General features: G+C 40.8%; 1 protein-coding gene across 4 annotated transcripts in view; it reads left to right on the top strand.

Moving 5' to 3' along the window:
• The window catches only part of RPGR (retinitis pigmentosa GTPase regulator), an 84076-nt gene that overhangs the window by 55945 nt on the left and 4367 nt on the right, over positions 1 to 23764 (top strand). The window contains exon 17 of one of the 4 annotated variants that reach the window (XM_045089456.1): positions 19968 to 20121. The exons of 1 other annotated variant lie outside the window; for it this stretch is intronic. In XM_045089456.1, coding sequence (XP_044945391.1) covers positions 19968 to 20054 — 87 coding nt within the window. In that variant the 3' untranslated portion in view covers positions 20055 to 20121. Of the gene's footprint in view, positions 1 to 4072; positions 4325 to 19967; positions 20122 to 23764 lie in introns of those variants that run through there. 2 more of the 4 variants (XM_045089453.1, XM_045089452.1) reach the window with 2 other exon arrangements.

Below are 23764 nucleotides of genomic sequence, written 5' to 3'. Positions count from 1 at the left end.
CCTGAGCTCAGTTTTTTAACGTATTTCCCATATGGTGTATTGCAGTATAATTCTACCCATAGGCTATTATAAATCTGTAGAGGGAAAAGAAAGTCTTTCCATGAGCAGAAGAGAATCTCTTCCAGCAGGAGTAGCGAACACCACCCGAAGCATCCAAAAGGGGAAAATTAGGCCAAACAGTTTTAAAATCATCAGGGCTGGCAACAACAATGAAGCCCAAGCCACTGTCACAGGCTTCTACTGTCAGGGACCCAAGTGGCAGTGGAATCAGAGATGAAACTCGGAGTAATTATTTGGGGAGAGAGCTAGACTGATTTCTTTATCATGCTTCTGACTTTCAGTTAAGCATTTTTCTGCCTGCTCTGATTTTGTGAGGCTACTGAAACTGAAAACATTTCCATACTCAAAATTTCCTTTTGCCAGGACACATGGTTTAAAGATTTTTAATGATAGTAGTTCTTTAAAAATCTTTGAGTATCTTTTTTAGACAGAACTTTAAAACGTGGTTTACTTTTTTACCTTATAAGAATAAGAAGAAGTCAAAAGAGGAGACAAATCAGAAGGTTAGGAAGTCTTCGTCTCAGGAGCGAAGGGGATATTTTATCGAATTAAACAAACAATGCATTTAAACCAGGGATTGTGTCACTGAGGTATTTTCAAAGGCTAACCCGGAATGTGTATTGGAGCTTCTGCCACTCTGTTCCAGCGGCTAACCACTGTCTCTCAAGGCTGGGCCCAGCACTCCCAGATCCTCAGCATCTTAAAAAGAAGGTGGCAATCTGGGTTTTTAATCTGGACAACTCAGTGTGCATGTATGTCCATGCATGAGCGTGTATAAGTTAGGGGTAGCCAAGCCAGAGCTGTAGGCCGAATTTGGCCCACAAGAAGCAATTTGCAGCCTCTCTTCTAAACAGAGGACAGTGTTTTGGCAAGAGAAATTTGTCCACATGGAAAATATGTTAAAAGAATTAATTAGGCCCTGGATTTATCTGAACTGTAATCTTCCCTAGTTTGATATCAGATTTTAAGCAGCAAATGAGAGCTAAAGCATTAACTGGAAGAGTGACCTGATCATTCTACTAACATCATTTTTTTGTTGCACACCTATGTACTTTAGGCCTTCTCGAGTATGGGGAGTTGGGGGCATGAGGGAGTGGAACCATATTGAATGCAGTGAACTGAGATGTCTTTGCTGGAAGAAGCTACATTAAAGTTAAGAGACAAGGGACTGATGGGCTTTTTGATCAACAGTTCCTCCAACAATTGTGACAGATGATACTTTGGCATCTTGTCACTACACAATCCTAACTACTGAAGATATCAGGAAATGTCATCATAACCCTCAAATTACTTACTTAAACTACAGCAGGGAAACGTACCTGCCCAGGCCAGGCTGCATTCCCAGATAGTTCCTCTCGATTCTACATTCATCTAGCATGTATCATACATGTATATTATGATAGGTGGGGTATCTTAAGTAAGCTTAGCAGTAGACTGGAGAGCTGTACCTAACTAGGAAATACAGAGATGGGGGTGCCTGGCTGGCTCACTCAGAAGAATAGACGACTCTTGATCTCGGGGTTGTGAGTTCAAGCCCATCATGTGTAGAAATTACTTTTAAAAAATGTACAAATGACAGTGATACCTTTTTATTTTTACTTAAGAAAAGTCTTATCTGGCTCAGTTGCTGGTAAACATCTGACCCCAGGTGAAAATGATTTTTTTTTATGTTCTAGAAAACCTGTCAAACTTCCTCACAGTCTTAATGAGTAATTTGTTTAGAATTGTCAAAATAGTAGCACACTTACTAAGATTTTACAGAACTTTCCTTGTAGGCATGAAGGTTATTATAACAAGGGTTTTCTATGAAAAGTCTTAGTCTGTCAATAGTTTAAAAATCATTAAAATTCTGTCCATAGGAATGTTTGTTTTCATATGTTCAGATGTTTATTTCCCAACTTGGCATCAGATTTACATTAACTTCTTAATTATTATAATTACTTAATTTACTGCTTTGGGGATTTAAAAGTTGATTTTCCTCATTATTAGGTACTAGAAATTAAAGCTAGAGAGTTTAATTATGAGATCTTGTTATTAACATTAATCTCTTTTTTTTTTTTAATTTACTGGGAGACATTTCAAATACGTAGGAAAGTAGGAAGATCAATATAATAAAAACCTATGAACCTGTCACATAGATTTAAGTCAATTACACTTTGCTGTGTTTGCTCCGTGTTCTACTCAGACATTCTGACATTCCAACCCTAAATACATCAGTATGCATTTCTAAAACTGACATTTTTGTAACTGCAAGGTAAGCGTTTTTGTTTAACAAAGTTATCAATAATTTTCTAATATCAGCTACTTTCCACTCAGTCTCATTCAAATTTCCCGTGTTCTTTCCCAAATACCTTGGATAAGCCAGTTCACTTAAATCGAGAATCACTCAAGCTCCCTCTGTTGTATTAGGTTGTCCTTTAAGTCTCTCTTAATCTTGAGGAGTTCTTTCATCGTGTTTTTTTCATGACACTAAGTTTTTACAAACTGGGACACATGTCTTGTAAAATAATCACAGGATTTAAAGCAAGTCTCTAGTCCTCTGGCAATTCCTAGTAAGTGGCTCAAACCATCCTAGCACTGGGAATAGAGAGAAAAGTTGGACATAGATATGTATTTGAAGCACTTGAAAGTATCAGAGTGCTATCAAAATATTACAGGGCCAAAATTTGGGAGGAAGGAAGCCTGAATAGATGGACTTTGCATATGGGGCTGCTTTTCAGCAAGAGGTATTAACATTTTCCTAGTTTAACATTTTCCGAGGAAATAATGCAGAAGATTGGGGATTTGGGTAGAAAAGGGAACTATTTTGAAAAGGATTACATGGGGGTATCTGGGTGGCTCAGTCGGTTAGGTGGGCTGCCTCTTGATTTTTGCTCAGGTCCTGATCTCAGGGTGGTGAGACTGAGTCCCACATTGGGCTCTGCTGGGCATGGAGTCTGCTTGAGAGTTTCTCTCTCTCCCTCTCTCTCTCTCTCTTTCCCTCCTTCTGCTTGTAGTCTCTCTTTCTCTAAAATAAATAAATCTTTAAAAAAAAGACTAAATGTGAATTTGAGAGCTAAATACAAGCAGTGAAATCAAGTCATAATTATATGGGCTTAATAGATTGGCAGAAAAAACTGGTGAACTGAAAGCTCGGCCTGAGGGAAATATTCAGACTGAAGCACAAAGAGACTAAAGGAAGCAAAGTGTAGAAGAGAGTCTGTGAGATATTTATGGTGCTATGAAAAGGTTGAAGGTATGTGTATTTGGAATCCCCAAAGGAGAAGAGAGAATAGGACAGAAGTACTATTTAACGAAAGAATTTCTGAGAACTTACCAAGGCAGAAAGATATTAGCTCTAAAATTCAAGAGGCACTACAGACTTCAAGCCGGAAAAATATAAACCCACACCAGTGCAGTTCATTAAAAACAAACAAACAAACAAAAAACAAAACCCTTTAACACTTGTAATAGACCATGACTCCTATTTTTTTTTCTAATGTGCACCCAAGAATAAGAGAAGGAATGAATGCATCTTTAGTCTTATACTCAGAGGTAGAGCCCGCTGTGAACATGTGTGTGTGGTTGCTGGTGTGAATTACCCAGACCTCTTTGTGAGCATTGTGGGCTTGGAGCCTGAAGCACAGAGGGAGTAAATTGCTTCCTGGACCCAATTCCATTGCGTTTGGGGGCGGGTTTTCTGGCACCAGCCAGTTCTCCTGGCCTCCACTCCTTTCTGACCCTGTGTACCCAGAGATAGGGTCAGAGTCCACAGGGTAAGGGTTCACTCCCACAAGACTGCCCCCTCCCCTGCTTTGGACAGTTTTTAAGCCCACCTCTCCCTCTTCCATTCTGTCCCACATTTGGGCAAGCTGGTAAGAAAGCCCAGGTACTGGGGCACCCGGCTGGCTCAGTCAGTATAGTTGCGACTCTTGATCAGGATCATGGGTTAGAGCCCCATGGTGGGTGTAGAGATTACTTAGAAACACAGTCTTAAAAAGAAGAAAAACCCAGGTGCTCTTGTCTTTGGCAGCAGATGAAAGTTCGAACCTTGGCCTGTAGCTGGAACACTTACTCCAGCCCCACTCCCCGACGACCACAAAAATTTCAAGCCAGTCTTCTTTCCCTGCTTTCTCAAACCATTCTCAGACCAGCCTGGGAAGCCAGCCCTGCTCTACCCCATAAGCCTCGTGATATGTGTAATAAACCTTCCATACCTCCTGGGTGTGTGTGTGTCCTCATCACTTTCATCATCAGAAGTCAATCTTAAGGGTTCATTTCACCCACAATACCACTACAGATAAGAATAGTGAAAGTGATCAGAAAGAGATTACCTCAAAAAGAACACTTACAACTCGTAACTGACTTCTCAACAGAAACGACAAAATCTAGAGTATACTGATTTTTTTTTAAAGCACTGAAAGAAAACAACTGTCAAATGAGAATTCTATGTCCAGAGAAAATTTGTTGCAGAAATGAAGGGGAACAAAGGCATTTTCAGACAAAAACTGATAGTCGTCACTAGCAATCCCACACTAAAGTAATCATGGAGGGTTTTGTTCCCTAAGATAGTTGTTCTCCACCAGGTGGGGGGTGAGGGGGCGATATTTGGAGACATGTTGTATTTGTCACAATGAGGGTGGGGGTGAGAAGTAGAGGTGCTACAGACATCTAGGTAGAAGTCTGGGGATGCTGCCAAGCTTCCTACTGTGCACAGGGAAGCCCCCCAAACAAATGAATTCCTGGCCCCAAAATGTCAGCAGTACTGCAGTTGAGAAACCTTGCCCTAGAGGAAGGGAAATTTAGGATGACATAGACACTGGTGCACGCTTTGTAACAGCGCTCTTCACACTTTCCGAAGCCTGGAAACTACACGCAGATCCCTTCTGTGGTGAATGGAAAGCAAACTGTAGTAGGTCCCTATGATGGGCTACCACTTCGCATTAAAAAGTTATGGATAGGGGCACCTGGGTGGCTCAGTGGGCTAAGCCCCTGCCTTCAGCTCAGGTGCTGACCCCAGGTTTCTGGGATCGAGCCCTGCATCCTGCTCTCTGCTCAGCAGGGAGCCTGCTTCCCTTCCCCTCTCTCTCTGCCTGCCTCTCTGCCTACTTGTGATCTCTCTCTGTCAAATAAATAAAATCTTTAAAAAAAAGTTATGGATGCACACCAAAGACAAGTGAATCGCAAAAGCATTATGCCGAGTGAAAGACACCAGTCTCAACTGGTTACTGATGTAGGATTTCATTGCTAGGACATTCTTGAAAAGACAAAACTAATGTTGGGGAAGAGATCAGTGGTTGCAAGGCTTTGGGGTGAGAGGAAGAGCGTGTGACTACAAAAAGGTAGTATGAGGGTATTTTTTGCTTGTGTGTCCTGATTTGAGTGGTGTTACCTGAAAATAATAAAATTTATAGAACTGTACACCCGAAAAAGGTCTTTTCTGTTACATGTTAATTTTTTAGATACAACAGAAATATGCTTTAAAAAATTTTTATTCAAAAAAAAGAAAAACTTTATTCAGCCAAATTGTATGTACCAAGGCAATGAGGCCTGACAGTTTAGCCTAATCTAAGGGTAAAATTTGGCTTATCGTAGATGCATGGTTCTTAGCCAAGGGCCTGTGTAAAAGAGAAGTTTTTTAAAATAATAACTGCCTATGCCTTCCCTGGTTCTCATTCACTGGGTCAAGACTAGGGCCCAGATATGTCTTTTAACATGGCTTTGTAAGCATTTGTCCTGCATCAAGTGGAAAATAACTGATTTCAACTCACAAATTACTACAAAACCTCAGAATGTTATTTCTCATAAGCCAGCTGCTATAATAATGGCATCAGAAATGTCCACATTATTTTCTGTGAAAGGTACTGGTATCAGTCTAGGTAGTTTAACTGCTTTAACAAACACTCCCTAAGTCTGAACCATTTCATGCAGTAAGTGTCTATATCTTGGTCGTGTCCAAATACACCAATGGTAATACAAGGGTAAGCAGATGGCCTTGCTTCACCCAGTAATTCAGGGACCTTAGCTCTTATCATTTGGTGGCTTTGGTCTGACCTTTATGCCTTAGTGTCCTCCAGGCCTGGAAGCTGTACATCTCCCCTCTGCCTACATTCCATTGGCATTCAAGGGTATGGCTCCACCTTCAAGGGAAATTGAAAATGGAGGCCAATTATGATTCCAGGAACACAGAGAAACTGCCACAGTTGGACGTACTTCCTCTACAGGCCAATGGAGGGCATGTGCATGTGCCTTTGCAATGATCTGAGTGAAGGACGATGGATAATGTTCTACTTTCTGTAGTTTAGAACTCATTTTAAGACCATCCAATCAGCATAGAACAGTCAAGTTTCCAAAGCGTTAAGTGTGTGTTCTGAAAAAGACTAGAAAACACATAAAGGAGTCGAACTGAATTCCAAATTCCCCTTTGCCAATGTAAGTACATGCTAGCTTCAGCAGCAATGACACATCTTGGCACAACTCTCGGACTTTTTCTTTTCCTTCTCTCTCCCAGTAGGTCTTTTGCATGTGACCTTCAAGAACCCAGGAGCTGGTCTTGCTGTAACACTCAGAGTCTAGGTGTCGTATCTAGAAGTCACTTTTTTCCCACCCCATTCTTGCTTTTGATCTCAAAGGCCTGCTGACGTCACCCATGATCGTTTCCCGTGTACTCCAGGGAATGAACTTGTCCTGTAGGTTTGGTCATCTCTGTTCTTCAGACTGTTTTCTTCCCTCCCTACCACGTGCACTTGAAAGAACCCATTCTCTACACATTTCTTACGACAGTATGTGAAAGTATGATCCATAACTCTAACGTGTACTATCTTCGCACAAGTGATAAATTGGGTGGGGTCCGTGTGATGGCATTCTAGAAGGGCTCTAAGAAGAAATCACACATGGAATGTCCCATACCTTCCACCCTCTCCACTTCGCCACTAGAGAAATGATTTTTTGGCTCGTGTGACAGGGATGCCCGCAACATTTGTAAGTGTATGAAGACGTGGAAAGTGGAGGAAATGGAAGAATAGAGATTGTCTGTGATCTCCTGAGAGAGGACTTGATCCGCTCTTTTCTGAGAAAAGCCTACATATCAAACAAAAAGAATAATGGGCACCTCTTGCACACACACGGAACAGACAGCATTTGTATTGATTTGAAAGCAAATTTTGTTTCCAGGACCTGATGACTCGCAAAGGATTCTATGCTACCTCCTTCCTGAAAAGCTGAATGGAGGGACATACCTGGACAGTGTTTTTCCTTTCTCTCATAATCATTAGTAAAGGGATGACTCCTGCAATCAGTCCTTTCACGTAAGTGTTTTCAGGAGTCAGGAGAGCGAGTCCCCCAAGAGGCCCCAGCCCAGGCTTCAGCATGAGGTCAGTGTCAGAACAACCTTGTAGGGTTATGACTTTGTAGGGGTAGGATTTCACATTTAAAAAACCAGCAAAATTTGCTTTCATTGGGGATTGAAATGTGAGACCTCAGGCTCAGCGTGTGGGTGAAGGAAGAAGAAAAGGGAAAGAAGATACATGTGTAGACGGACAAAATTGATGTCCACTAGGCAGCGGCTGTGTGGTTTGCAAGTGTCTGTGTCCCTTGTTCCCTCCGATTCCCCATGCTTTCCCTCTTACACTCTCATAGGGAGCCCAGCAGAGCACTTGTCTCAGAGTTGGTGTCCAATACTGAGGGCAGTCCTCATGAGAGAGAAAATTGGGGGGGTTGAAGGAAATGCGACATTTCATAAACCGTGGGAGACATTAAAAAGTTGCCTTGAAGGGATTGAAATGGCAAAGCTTGAAAGAGAAATGAAACCCAAATAACACAGAGAAGCATGTTATGTTTGAATTTGAGCTTGAACTATCTGAGCATCGCTGAAGAGGCAGAAGCAATCTGGTTTCGTAACACAAAGGCACTTTCCTTTAAGCAACTACCTGCCATGTCCAAGTTTCTTGAAACAATATAAATGACTTTACCGATGACCACAGAGTGTGCCAAACCCTCTAAATCTTAGGGTAAAAATCTGACCTCTCACGATCTCCTACAGGGAATGTTCTTTTGTTGGTGCGAGGCTCAGTGGAGTTGGAAAATTGTTTCTGTGTTTATTTCCGAACAAAGAGAAACTGTTCGCAGCTCTCTGTAGCAAGAGGGTCAGCCACTGTCACTTGCGTTTGGCAGACACTCCCAGGTAGGTAAGCAATGGGAAAGCTTTGTGGTGGAAACAGATGGAAGGCTTCAGGTATGCTCCAGTTAGAGAAGTCCTTGGCCTGGGGAAGCTGGGGGCAGGCCAACAAGAAAGAGGGACATCCTAGTGGTTGTACTGAAGAGCGAATTTGCCTTTCTCTGGTGAGCCCTGAGTTGGAAACAGGGGCAAACGTTAGAGAAGTTGGCACGTCCTGACCATTCTTTTTTTTTTTTTTTAATTTTTTTAATTAAATTTTTTTTTTAATTTTTTAAATGACATACAGTGTTACATTAGTTTCGGGTGTACAACATACAGATCCGAGTTCTCTATATCCTATGCTATGCTCACTACGGGTGACGTCTGTCACCATACAGTGCTATTACCATATCATTGGCTATATTCCCTATACTGTGCCTTTTATGGTTGTGACCTACTCATTTCGCAATGGGAAGCCTGCATCTCCCACTCCCCTTCACCCATTTTGTGCGTCCCCCGGCCCCCTCCCCTCTAGCAACCGTCTGTTGGCTCTCTGTATTTATAGGTCGGTTTCTGCGTTTTGTTCATTTATTCATTTGTTTTGTTTTGTTTAGATTCCATCTATGAGTGAAATGATACAGTATTTGTTTTTCTCTACCTGAATTATTCCACTTAGCATAATGCGCAATAGGTCCATCCATGTTGTTGCAAATGGCACACTCTTGTCCTTTCTATGGCTGAATAATATTCCATTGTGCGTACATGCCACATTTCATTATCTATTTGTCTATCGGTAGATACTTGGGTTGCTTCCATGGCTTGGCTATTGTAAATAATGCTGCTGTAAACATAGGGGTGGATGTGTCTTTTCAAATTAGTGTTTTTGTTTTCTGTGGGTAAACACCAAGCAGTGGAATGATTGGGTCATATGATACTTCTACTGTTAATTTCTTGAGGAACTTCCATACTGTTTTCCAGAGAGGCTGCACCAGTTTGCATTCCTACCAGCAGTGGAAGAGGGTCCCCCTTTCTCTGCATCCTGGCTAACACGTGTTGTTTCTTGCATCATTAATTTTAGCCATTCTGACAAGTGTAAGGAGGTATCTCATTGTGGTTTTGATTTGTATTTCCCTAGTGATGAGTAATGTTGAGTGTCTTCTCATGTGTCTGTTGGCCATCTGAATGTCTTCTTTGGAGAAATGTCTATTCAGGTCCTCTGCCCATTTTTAACTCAGATTATTTGTTTTTGTTTTTGCTTTTTTGGTGTTGAGTTGTAGGAGTTCTTTATATATTTTGGATATTAACCCCTTAGCAGCTATATAATTTGCAAATATCTTCTCCCATTCAGTAGGTCAACTTTTCATTTTATTGATGATTTCCTCGACTGTGTAAAAGTGTTTTATTTTGATGTGGTCCCCGTAGTTTATTTTTGCTTTTGTTTCCCTTGCCTTAGACGTATCCAGAAAAACATTGCTACAACCGATGCCACAGAAATTACTGCTTGTGCTCTTGTCTAGGATTTTTATGGTTTTAGGTTTCACATTTAGGTCTTTAATCCATTTTGAGTTTATTTTTGTTTATGGTGTTAGAAAATGGTCCAGTTTCATACTTTTCCATGTAGCTGCCCAGTTTCTCACACCATTTATTGAAGAGACTGTCTTTTCCCTATTGTATATTCTTGCCTCCTTTGTCACAGATTAATTGACCATGTAAGAAAATTGTGTTTATATTTCTATAATTAGTTATTTACCACCTCAGAAATTTTTAGAAAAAAAAAACAGTGAAATATAACAACATTTGAAAACAATTTTCTCTGCTTTTAGAAATACTCTATATTTGAATAGGAAGGCTAAAAATTTATCCTCTACAGCTGCCAAAAAAAAAAAATAGAGCTCAAAGAAATTGACCAAACCAATATTTTGAATGGCTTTATTATATTTCTCATTTCAGTTCTTATACTTTTCAACTCTAGAATTTTCATTTGGTTCTTTTTTTTATCATTTTTTCTCTATTGAGACTCCCTCTTTGTTAACTCTTTATTGGCATATTTTCTTTTAATTTATCAAATAGAGTTTCTGTCACTTCTTGAACAAATTTATAATACCCCCTTCAAAGACATTCTCTGGTAAATCCAACATCTGTGTCCCTTCACAGTTTCTAACTGGCTACTCGTTTCCTGAGTTTAAGTTACACTTTCTAGTTTCTTTGTATGTCTGGTAAATTTTGGTTTAAAAGTAGACATTTTAGACAATATTTTATATAATATGTTATAATAACCCTGACTTGTTTTATTTTTCTGAGAGTTTCTTTGTCTGGTTGCTTTGTCTGGTGTTTAGTAACTTGTCTGAATGTAAGCTGTAGAATCTGTTTTAACCCAACCCCAACCCACATCATCCCCCTCTAACTCCCAGTATGCAGCTGGTGACATCTCTTCAGATGTTTAGGTCTTATTTTTATACTTTAGCCCCACTTTCTAAAGGTTCACTCTGGGTCTGAATAGCTTGGCAGTTGGCCAATTAATTCGGCTGCAGTTGTGTTCTAACAACTGAGTCCACAATGCTTCCACCCTCTGCTGGATGAACTATGTGTGGTTAAGGAATGCATAGCCAGTTCTCATGTTTCCCTGGGCTTTCACTTTTCTCCAGGATCTTTTGGGCCTCCCCAGTGTTTTTATTTGGCCGTCCACTGAGGAGGTATGGAGAATTTATCTCAGTATTTCTGTGTTTCTCTGATTTCCAGGGAAATCTCTGATTTCCTCTGATTTCTGATTACATATCTGGCTATAAATCAACATTCACTTCAAAGCAGAACTTCAGCCTTCGACTATCAAAGCTGGGATTTACCCCCCCCAAAACCAAGTCCGTCACTTATTACTGGCAAATCTGTGGGTTTCCAACCTTTACCCTTTATTCTTCACAGGTGTTACCCCCAGTAAATCTCTTGCACATTTAATTCCATACTGGCATCTGCTTTTCAGAGTACCTAAATGGACACAGTGGATGGCATAGTTAAATGGATCAGCTTTCCAGTTTTCACTGATGAGGTATCCAAACTTTAGTTGGATGATCTGGAATCATCCTCATTCATGAAACCAGGACTGCTCTGGAACCAGCAACTCATCTCTGTCCAGGTCTACTGGCTTAAATCAAAGATATTGCTCAATGCCTGAAGGAACCCAGAGGGAAAAGTCTTCCTGTGGGAAGGGATGAGGCAATCATATTGGGGGGCATTCAGTGGCCATTTGAATTTAGTCAGTTTTCACCAGTCTGTTGTGGGAAAGCTAGATTAGGACCCAAGGGAGGATCCACAGGGAATATCTGGGCGAAAGCCTGAGCCAAGAGGTAAAAAGGGGGCATATTCCCAACAGCCTTCTAAGATTTCCTAATTGTATTCAAGAACTGCATTTAACTGCTAGAAGTAGAAACCTGAATACGTTGGCTAAAAACACAATGGTTTTTTTTCTTGCATAAAACAAGCTCACAGATGGTCAGACTACTATTCGTGTGACAACTGCACAAAGTCATCAGGGATCTAGGATCATCTTTTGTGCTCAGCCATTCTCACCATGTGGCTTCTGTTTTTCTGTTGCAAGGTAGCTGCCGACACTCCAGCCATTATGTATGCAGTCTAGGAAAGCGAATGGAAGGAAAGCAAAAAGGCTTTCCCCCAAAACTGAGTCAGCTCCTTTAAAGAAATTTCCCCAAAGTCGCATACACCACTTCCACCAAATCCTATTGGTTAAAACTTGATCACAACAAAAGAGAGCATAAAATATAGTCCTTTATTCTGTACCCAGGTTTCTGTTATTAAACAGAAGCCTGCCACGATGATCTTTCAGTTTAAAAGATCTACATTGATCTAGTTGAAGTTGAACAGCATGACCAGAAAGAGAGAGGATCTTGGGGTAACATTTTTCCTTACGGCTCCCACAAGAGAGACAAGAGGGCAGATCGAACCCCTTTTGTGAACCATGCGATAGAATCTTCCATGACCAACAGTTGCCATACAAGAGTCAACTCACTACTCTAGAGACCCTGGAAAGAACTCAGACATGAGACTCCATAGGATACAACTTCGTGATTTTTCTACATGTCATTGAAGACTTCTTTTTTGTTTTGAATAACAGAAATTGGAAGGGCTCAACCATATCTCATTTTAAAAAGGGGAGATGGTTCTGTTATAAACTTCCTTAACCAGTGTAGTCTTGCATGATCATGGCTCCCCAGGCTTACCCCCAAGAATGTATCCAGTGTTTTAAAATAGCATTTTAACAAAATACAATCAACCAAATTGGCTATGAAAATCTACTAAATACAAACTCAGATTTGGTAACAGCCTCTCTTACACACACACACACACACACACACACATTCTAGTGATGATCTAGATATCATCCCAGATCTAGAACTGACTCTGATAAACCACAGTTGCAACTTACTTGAATATCTTTATTTACCAGAGAAATCTTCATTGAACACACAGCACGGACTTTAGAAGAGTTTCCTAAGAAGTGGACAGTTTTTTGCTTTCTCTTTGATTATTCATAGAACATGAATGAGTCATTTTTCTAGGCCTGAAGCCCTGTGTTGATGAGACATATAAGTATAGAGAAATGAGAATAACTCATGTCAAGGAGGTATATATTGTATCAGAAACTTTCTTGAATGGGAAGTGTTCAGCAAGAGAGACCCACACTTGGTTTTCCCCATTCTGGACACCAGACCCTTTCCTACAACTATAAGGCAGAAATACATAACCCTTGGAAGAAACATTTCACCCAGAACTCCATGAGGACAACCTGGAAATTTACTAAGAATCATAAATGTATACATTTTATCATAAAGGCAAAGCATGATGTTCTACAATAATTATAACATTAATATTTGAAAAGCGCCTACACACCACACACTGTTCTAAGTGCTTTCTCTTTATTTAACTCATTTAATCTTACCAACAAGCCCATAAAAAATGTTTTATTATCCCCATTTTCAGATGTACACATGAGTCACAGAGAAGATAATTAACATAAGAACACACAACTTGTAAATGGGTTCCTGACTTTACAAAACTTGTGCTTTTAACCACTGTGGATTATGTAGAATATAGCATTTCATTTCATTTCCTACAGTAATTTTTATTTCCCGCCTTTCATTTCCTACAGTAATTTTTCTTATTTTCTCTCTGAAGAATTGATGAATATCCTTTGCCAGGTGTGACTAAGAAAATGGTCTTTGTTTTGGTCCCGTTTTGGTTTATGTTGTTCTGTTGTTACGTTGTTAGTCAAGTTCTGGTGACAAGTCCTCTTCTGGGTGTCACATTGCCACCTCCACTGGGGTCTGTATTAAGTGAGGCCACATGTGTTGGCTTTGTAGCATGTCAACTTAGCTAAACTGGAACTGTGTTTTCCAGAATTTTGTCCCTGATGTAGTTTTGGTTTCTGATGGACCACAACAGATTTGAGAAGGTAAAGACGAAGCAATGGTCATTATTCCCTGAAGGTCAGTGTAAGGCGCTGGGCAACAGCGGGAGCACATGCGTTGCCACTGTTAGGGTGGCTTGGGACAGGAGATTCCGGGCCTGCAGACTCTTCAGCTCCTGCCTGCTCTCCTTCAGCTTCAAATTCTGGGCCACATGCAGCTCCATGAGAAAAGATGCTGGCTTCTGCAGGTTACCCACATCGTCAAAACTAAAAATGGTAAGAGATGCTTTCCACTTTGTTCTGTGGCTTCCAGTTTGTCCTTGGTCTCTTCCACTTCAGGTTCAGTGTCTCTTTCTTCTAGCCCTAATACCCATAGTAACCTCAGGCTCATCACCCTGTGCAGAGACAACAGCTTCCCATGCAGCACCTCGCCAGGTCCCACATTATCTAAGGTCTCGTCCTTGTTGTAAATTCCTAATTCCATATCACATAGGGTGGTTCTGCTTTCCCAATTGAACTCTAGTGGACAAACTCATTTCTACTGTGATAAGCAACTAACAGAACCAGCGGCTTAACATAACAAAGGATTATTTGGAGCTCAGATTTTAAGTCCAAGGTGAGTCAGCAAGGTGGGTGATTGGGGTGGCTCTGCTCCGTGTAATCACTCACAGCTCACACTTCCATTTATTACCCAGATGCTTTCCTCTTGCCTGCAGTAGACCCTAATGGTGCCCCACCCTGATCTCTTCCTTTAGGCAGATGCACACATCCCCAGCTGCTGAAGGTGTTGGCCAATGGCTCACAGCTTCTCGTCTTTTAGAAAGTTGCCCTTGGCCAAAAGCAAGCCTCTTCAGAGAGAAGGTGATACCTCTATCTCTGGGGAGTGGACCTCAGCCAATGATTGAATGACAGAGGGTTCCAAAGGCCATCTCTCTTGTCTCAGTGTGGGACTAATTGTAGTGCTCCAGAAGTATCCCCTAGTATTGGACCGAATCGATTCTATACCTAACACTACTCATTTGCTTGGATTTCCTCATGCTCTATCTTCTTTCCCTAAATTTCTTTATCCTAAGAACATACCCCCAACAAATCACTTGAACAAGAATCTTACACTCCTATGAAACCTGATCTAAAACATTCCCACACACAGAACATATTCCATCATTCTCCCAGGGAGCCACTAAAGTCCCATCTAATCAACGAATCTAGCTCATAGTCCTGCATCTCTGGGTGATGCATGGTATCTACATCTGGACCAGCCTTGGTTCTACTTGGTCTGAAAGACTAACAAAAACGAAAAATTATCCAGCTTACCTTCCAACAAACACCTAATGTGTAATGGCAAAAATCAACACTCCTATTTGGAAAGGGGCAAAAGGGAGACACACAGAAGTTGCTGAAATGTGGCAATTTAAAAACTCTGCTTTGCAGATGATTGGAGGCCCTATGCTGAGAGTGAAGAACATTCTGGATCAGGACCTGGTTTTCTCTCTTGCAGTAATGCCACTGTCCACTGTTCTTTATGGTTTCTGGACCTGCTCTTTGGAGGTTTTTCCTTGCTGTATCTTTAAGATATACATATGCCCTCTTTAAGTCTGTATAGCTCTTTCAGTTGCCCTTAGAATATCGCAGATTAAAATTAAAATTAGAAGATTGGTTTTAAGTCTTAACTACTCAAAGGCTTCTTTTGTTTGGTATTGCCCAGGCTTGTGGCTTCCTGAGCAGAATAAGACTCTCACAAACTGAATGACTTGTTGCTTCTGGGTGGCTCAGTCGGTTGAGCCTCTGACTCTTAGTTTTGGCTCAGATCATGATTTCAGAGTCATGAGATCGAGCCCCATGTCGGGCTCCGTGCTCAGTGGGGAGTCTGCTTGAGAGTTTCTGTCTCTCTCTCTCTACCTCTGCCCCTCCCCCCATTCTCCCTTTCTCTCAAATAAACAAATAAAATCTTTGAAAAAACCTTAATAGACTTAACAATAGGTAAATAGAAAAATAAAATGTGGTATAGCCATATAACCAGATATTATTTAAAAGAATGAAGTGGTCACACATGCTACAGTGCAGATGAACCTTTAAAACATTATGCTAAGTGATAAAAGATACAAAACATCACAGATTCATGGTTCCTAAGGGCTGGGAGGAGGCAGAGTGGGGAGTAACTGCTAATTGGCGTGATGTTTCTTTTTGGAGTGATGAAAAGGTTATGGAATTAGATCATTGTGATAGTTATACAACTTTGTGAATATACTAAACATTATTGAATTATATACTTAAAAAGTAAACTTAGTAAAAACTTATTAGATTTCTTAACATATGATTGTAATTACTTCTGTCTTGCAGTCACACCCACAGTTCTTCTGGGGACATAATTAACAGATCTGGCACATTTTTTTTCTGTTTTCTAACTTCCCTATCTTTATCTTTCTCTTGATTGGATATTAAGGGATTAGAGGACAGAGAAGACCAAACTCTTAATCAGATCTTTTCCCTAAGTAATTTTACATAAGGGAGAGATTTTATTGAGGGCCACACCCTTAATCATAGCACTTTTCAAAACATTGCTTTACTGCAGTATAATTGAACTAAACTGCATATATTTAAAATGTACAATGTGACAAGTTTTGACATATGTGGGTGTACGTGTATTTACATCCATACTCAATGTAATGAACCCATTCTTTCCTAAAGCTTCCTTATGCCCGTTTGTGACCTTTCCTTGCCACCCTTCTCCATCTATGCCCCCCATCACTAATAGGTTTTCTGTTCCTATAGATTAATTTGCATCTTCTAATATTTGTGTAAATGGAATAATGCATTGTGTACTCTTTTTTGTCCAGCTGAATTCACTCAGCATGATTATTCTGAGTGAATTGGCTGGGTCTTATGGCAGGTGTATTGTTAACTTTTTAAGGAACCGCTAAACTATTTTCCGAAGTGGTTATAACATTTTACATTTCCACCAGCAATGAATGAGTTTCAGTCTCTCCACATCTGTGCCAACACTTAGTATATATGGCAGTGTTTTAAATTTGAGTCTTTCTGAAAAGTAGTGATCTCATTTTGGTTTAATTTTTTTAAAGATTTCATTTATTTATTTGAGTACAGTGAGTGAGCGTACTTGAGTCGACGGGGGTTGGGGGGGACAGGCAGAGGGAGAGAGAGAATACCAAGCAGACTCTGTGCTGGGCGTGGGGCCTGACACAGGGCTTGATTTCACAACCCCAAGATCACAACCTGAGCTGAAAGCAAAAGTCGGGTGCTTAATCAACTGACCCACCCAGGCGCCCCTCATTTTCATTTTAATTTGAAACCATATATCTACTTTGATGAACTCTCTTTTATGAATTCAGGGGATTGTTTATTTTCTTAATATTGAGTTTTGAGAGCTCCTTTTATATGTTGAATATGTGATGTTTTCTCTCCATCTGTGGTTTTTCTAATGCTGTCTTTTAAAGAGCAAAAGCTTTCAATATTGATGAAATTCTATTTAACAACATTTTTCTTTTTTTATGAGTTGTGCTTTGGGTGTTATATCTAAGAAATGTTTGCCCACCTCAAGCTCACAAAGATTTTCCCCCTGTTTTCTTCTAGATATTTTGTAATTTTATGTTTTACATTCAGGACTACAATTCTTTTTGAATTAATGTTTGTCTTTGGTATGAGGTATGGGTTAAAGTTCTTTTTTTATTGACATATGAATGTTTCATTGTTCCAGCACCATTTGTCAAGAAGACTATCCTTTCTCCACTGCATTGCCTTTGCACCTCTGTCAGAAATCAATTGACCTTATATGTGCAGGCCTATTTCTAGACTTTCTATTCCATTGATCTGTCTGTCTACCTTTATGTCAATACCACATTATCTTCATTAATGTAGATGTTTAAAACATCTTGAAGTCAAGGAGTGTTAGTTCTTTAAATTTGTTCTTTTTCAAAGTTGTTTTTGCTTGTCTAGTTTCTTTGCCTTCCATATTCATTTTAGAATCAGACTGTTAATTTTTATTTTAAAAGTCTACTGAGATTAGGATTTAGACTGAGTTTAATGTATAGATCAGTTTGGCTTCTGATCCATGAACTTTAATTTCTCTCTCTCAATAATATTGTTGTCTTGGTATTTAGACCTTACACAGCTTTTGTGAGACTTATCCCCAAATCTTTCATATTTTTAATGCTATGGCAAATGGTACTATATTTAAAATTTCAGTTGTTTATCTAGTATATAGTACAGAGAACTTACTTATTAGTTCTAATAGCTTTTTATGAATTCCATTTGATTTTCTATGTTGACAATCATTTAATCTTTGAGTACAAAATTTTGCTTTTTTCTTCCTGGTCTGAATATTTTATTACCTTTTCTTGCCTGATTGCACTGGCTAGCTCTTTGAATGCGATATTGAATATTGAGTTAAATGGCAAGAGTGGACACCATGATCTTAGGGGGAAAACATTCAGTCATGTACCACCAAGTATGATATTAGCTACAGCTCCTTTGTAAATGCTCTTTATTAGTTTGAAGAAGTTTCCTTCTAGTCTCAGTTTGCTGAATTTTTTAAAACTGGGAATGGATGTTGAATTTTGTCAAATGCTTTTACTGCTGTGTTGAGATTATCATATAGTTTTTCTTTTATGGTCTCTTAATGTGGTGAAAACAGTCATTGAATTGTGAATGTTAAAACTAATTTCTATTCCTAGGATAAATTCCGTTTGGTCATGATATATTGTACTTTTTATATTATACAGTGTTCAATTTGCTAAATTTTAAAGAAATTTTACATCTATGTTTATAAGGGAAATTATTTCATAGTTTTTTCTTTTCTTTTTTTTCTTTTTCTTTTTCTTTTTTTTCTTTTTTTCTTTTTTTTTGGTGATATCTTTGGTTTCACTGTCAGAGTAGTGTTGGCCTCATAGAATGAATTGGGGCGTATCTTTTCCTCTTCAATTTTCTCTGCGTTTATGGGAATTGGTATTATTTCTTCCTTAAATGTTAGTTATAGTTTAGCAATAATGTCAGCTGGGCCTGGAATTTTCTTTGTGGGAAGATTTTTAACTATACTTGGTGGCTCTTAAATGCTAAAGCCTAGGATTGATGGATCACACTTCTCATAGCCAGAATCAGTCCCATGGTTCCACCTAATTGCAAGAAGGCTAGGAAATATAGGGGAGAACATAGCTATTTGGTAGTCAATAAATGTCTGTGTCATAAACTTTCAAAAAGTTTACAGAAAATTATGTCTACATTGAGTAATTGCCCAAAGTTTACTTAAAGTCCCGAGATACCGTCCATCCCTTCCAATACTCTGCAAAGAAGCCCATTGCTTTTACCATACAACTCTGGAAAGAAGATCACATTCTCTGTGCTGTGGCTCCATTCTGTGTTCAGTGGAAACTCAAGTTTTCTCTTCCTATGGCTTCTGCTCCACATTGGTGAAAGAGAGAATTTTATCCAAGTTCAGCTTTGGCAGGAAAAGTAATGTCTAGGTTGGATCCAAGATGAAAATGGTTCCTTAGTCTTACGGAAACACAAATACCATGATTCTTCCTGTCTTATGCTATAAATACTCCAGTGTCTGCAGCAGCGTCTCTTGGCTGCAGAAATGTTTAAATATTTCATGTCCATCAATATGTGGGCTGGGAAGCCCCATGAAAGCATGAGTCTTACTAATATTTCCATATTATGAACACATATTATTAATTTCCTAGGCATATCAGAGAAGGTTGTTTGATCACAAATTACAAGCTTACTGTAAGTTGGATCACTCAGGGCACATAAGATGCTGCAACAGAAAACTCTTCAGTAGCTTATTCAAGGTGTTTATTTCCCTCCCAGATCACGGTTCTGAAACGTGCAGTCCAAGCTCGAGAAAAAGGCTATACAGTCCTCAGTGTGGGGCTTCCATTTACTTCATAGGAGATGGCTGCCTACTTCTCATTTCCCAGCCAAGATTAAAGGGAAAGGCTTAAGGGAGCACATGAACTTATTGGTGGAAGACAAGTTGGAAGTCGCATACATTACTTCCACTTACCTCTAAGGAACAAAACTTAGTCTCATGACCACACCAAATGGCAAGGGAGGAAATATCATACTGAATTGGGAATCCAAGTGCCTAGCTAAAGCTTGGGGCACTAGTGTGTAAGAGAGACTGGATATTGGTGGGAAATGAATAGGGTTTCAGGAGTGCACAATATTTACAGGAACGAAGAAGAAAAGGATTTGGAAAGATGCCAAAGGAGGGTGGCTTTGGATGGGGATGGGGTGTCCAGGGAAATGGGCACTATGAGAATAGTCAAGGTGCTGCTGTTGGGTTAAAAAAATAAAAACCCAACCATTTTGTCATTTTTCTGTCACCTGTTCTAGATTCGGGGTCCAAATAACCAAGACATGGTGCCTGCCTTACACTGCATGGGGGAAATAAGGAAGAATCAGATGGATGTTTCCTCCTGAAACCCCTTGGGTGTCCATAGCTGGAAAGGGAGCCATTTGGATTTCTCATCCCACTAGGTTTTTGACAAAAGGGAAATACAGTTTCCTAGAAAGAAAGAGGTGTTGGTCTATCACAAAACATATCTATCACAGATGGAATATTGGTCCCATCCAATTTATTTGGCCATTCCAAAAACAAGATTGTGGCTACTATAAAAAAGAAGCCACCCTACTACCTCATATGCTGCCAGGATTTAGGTTTTGCTGATGCTTTCTTTGTAATGTTTCTTGTACCTATGCCTTCTTCCCCATTCTTTATATGCTTCCCAAGTCTTAGCATCTGTTGCCTGAGCTACCTGTCCTTGGCTAGGATGGTTGAGATGCAGGTAAGAGAAAGCCCTAGAGCTCAACCGATGCCAATGATAAGGACATTTATTACCACCTGTATCAAGCAGGTCAGAAGTACAAGTAGGCCCCGAGCCCCATGGATCGGGGCTCTGGTTCTGTTTTGCTGGCAGTTCTCTTCATTCATATGTTGGCTCTCGTGAAATGGCTGAGACATTCCAGGCATCGCATCCATACATACCATCAGCAGAAAGAGAGGAACTTCTCTTGTCTGTATGATTCTTGTAGGAATATAGTGGATGCTGTGATGTGCTGCCTGTAACCCTCTTCAGGAGCCGAGGACTTCTCCCAGCTGCTGGGAGTGTTTCCGGCAGAGCCTGCAGCTGGCAGCCCTTTTCGGAAATGCTCTCTGCAGATGAGAACTGCCTTATCCAAGTTCACCTTCCCTTCCTGGGAGTAGCCAATATTCAATAACTATTTGTCACACGTGTTTAAAGGCCCAGCCTCCTCACCCCAACTCAGAACAACTCTATGGGACCATCTTCAGGTCTTTGTTGTGTTGGCTGAGGTCTTCGCTGAGACCGTATCACAGCTGCACATCTCCCTCTGCCCCCTCTTGTTGCCTCCTCTTTCATTGCACAGGTGTGGACCCTAAGTACACGCCTTTATGAACCTCCTGCACATTCACTGTTATCTCAGCGCCTGCTTCTTGGGGAACATGATTTATAAGAAGAAGTAAAGAAATCCTTTTGGTGTCCCCTCCCAACTTAATGTCCTGCTGTGTCACACACATCCCCCTAAATGGGTCCCTGGGAGGCTGGCATGACTGGCTTAGAGCAAGGAGGATTTGCCTCTGGAGCAGGTGAAACACAGGTCAGAGTCATTTTGAAGGCTTCCTCACTCCTCTGTCCAGCAGTTGGCACTAGCTGTTGGCTGAGGTCTCATCTGAGCTGTCAGGGTACGGTATGCCTGTATGTGAACTCTTCATGTGGCTTCTGCACAGCACAGTTGCCGGCTTCTAAGAATGAGTATCTCCAAAAATAAATAAATAAATAAAATGGAAAAACAGACAATGCTGTATCCCTTCATATGACCTAGGCTTGCTCATTTCTGGCATAGCCACAGACCCACAGACCCTTGATAAAAGACAGCGCGTATAGAGCTTCCTTGGTGGGAGGAGTGTTCAATGTCCCACTGTGAAGAACACGAGGGATGGAGGTGGTATTATCACAGCCATCTTGATAAAAACACAGCACATAAAACAAGCAGACTTCCATTTATCCACTGGGGAGCCTGGGAAAGCTTCCCTGAAGTTCTGCTTAAGATATGACCTGAGAATAAGGGGATGTTACCTAGAATAAGGAGTAGGAAAAGCAAGCAGAAGGAAAAGTATGTGCAAAGGCCCTGAGATAGAAAGGAGCAGAGCACAGACTGTGAAAGGTCAGCGTGACTTCAGTCCTGAGAGTGACGGCAAGGGCGGTGAGCATTAAGACGGACTCCAGATCAGCAGAGCCTTGTATGCTGTGTGTAGAACGCTTGTTCATCTACATGGACCAGTGGTCCTTCAGGGTTTAAGCTGTTGATTGACCATTTGTTCTGACTATGGCAAGTGGAGAGCGTATTGAGGTTGTAGGAAAGACAGGAGTGGATTCAGGAGACCTCGTAGGAAGTCCCTGATGGGAGTTCAGTTGAGAAGTGATGGAATGTAGCATAGGTCAGGTGGATGGCATGAAGATGAACCAGCGTGGCTGGATTCAAGTGCCATGATGGGGAGGAAATCAACAGGACTTATGGGTAGGGTGGAGTGGAAGGAAGGAGTCAAGGATGAATAGTGGTGCCTGTCACAGAGACAGAAAATACTAGAGACAAGCAGCTTTGCAGGTTAGAGGTCTCGATTCTGTTCAGTACGTGTAGTGTTGGAGATGTCTTTGAACAATCAAGAGGAGTCATGTAGCGGGGTCAGGAACACATAGAGGAGCCTAAAGGTATAGATTTATGAGTTCTTGGTGTTCAGCTGGCAATTAAAGTTCTAAGTGTGGATGAGATCCCTTAGGGAAAGAGTATAGAGATTCTCATAGAACATTACATTCAGTGGTTGCCCAGAGGTTGATGGGAAGCTAAGGAGCATCCAGACTTGGTGGAAGTATGATGGTGTGGTGTCCTTAAAGCTGAATAGTAGTAGTGTTACTGGGGCGGGCAAGGAGTCATTAGTACTGAATGCCTTTGAGACGTGTACGAAGATGACTAAAACAGGTCTATTGAGACAAACAACATGGTGGTAATGACAGCAGGAGTTAATTTGGAGGAACAATGTGGGACCCCAATTGGCACAGGTTGACAGAGGCAGAGTTTAGAAAACTTTTTTGAAAGAGAAAGAATTGAAGGAAAATGTTATAATAGGACCATCGTGCAACAGCACACATTTGAGAATAAGGTGTGTAAAGCATTCAATTTCCTTGTACCAGATCAGAGGCTCAAGAGACCCATCACGGATGCATTCTCCTTTTAAAGAGAAGGAGCATGAGGCACGTGAGAGAAGTTCCCACCTGTATCATATATGTTCCAAACCAACAGAAATTGGACCCACTCCAGCAAAGAGAGGGAAGGACCCAAGCAATGTGGGAAAGCTGCAAATAGCCACCTAAAAAATATTCATGTAGAATCCCAATGTGGATAGCTCAGAATCTCTTTTTAGCTTGGGCGTGTTCAACTCTTGTGGGCCTTTGAGCAAATCTTGTAACTTTTCCATGCATCAACTTTTCTTTGGCTATTCACCAGGGTCAGAGGGAGGCTGATCCTTGAAAAGCGCTCAGAACAAAAAGTCCAACAGGATTTGACTAAATGAAGCATTTGATTAGTTATCACTAATAGTATGATGCAACCCAGGAAGGACTATTAACTCATTGTTTCTAAACTTGGCTTGCTTTTCTACTTGGCTGGAGCCCTCAAAGCTCTGGCCAAGCAGCAGGGTTTCTGCATGTGCTCTGGCTTCCCTGAGGACCTCACAACGAGCCAGAAACCCTCAGGATCCACGAGAGGTCTTGAGGAAAACAAGGAGAAAGGGCATGGGTACAAGCACAGGGAGAGGCAGCCAGTCCCGTCCATACAGAGACAGGGGCGTGTGTCAGCTCTTCTTGTGGCTGGCAGCTCTTCTGGAGTCTCAAAGACTAATTTTCCAGTCTATGTCCTATGCTGACCTTTGGGTTGATTATAAGAGAGAAAATGAAAACTTTCCCTCTCCTCCAACGCATCCTTCTTGGACTGGAAACATATGTCAAGGCCATTACCTCCGCAGATGCTTTGGGATGAATCAGCATTCTAAAAGACGGAGGCCCCAGGAGGTGCCAGCGTCCACAGGATGTTCAGGGATTGAGGAGAGAGGGGAA

This window comes from Mustela putorius, unplaced genomic scaffold, assembly GCF_011764305.1.
Source record: "Mustela putorius furo isolate JIRA1106 unplaced genomic scaffold, ASM1176430v1.1 tig00003836_pilon_pilon_pilon, whole genome shotgun sequence".
NCBI classification, from domain to species: domain Eukaryota; kingdom Metazoa; phylum Chordata; class Mammalia; order Carnivora; family Mustelidae; genus Mustela; species Mustela putorius.
Note: the sequence above shows the minus strand (reverse complement) of the source record. Positions and strands in the feature narration are given on the sequence as shown.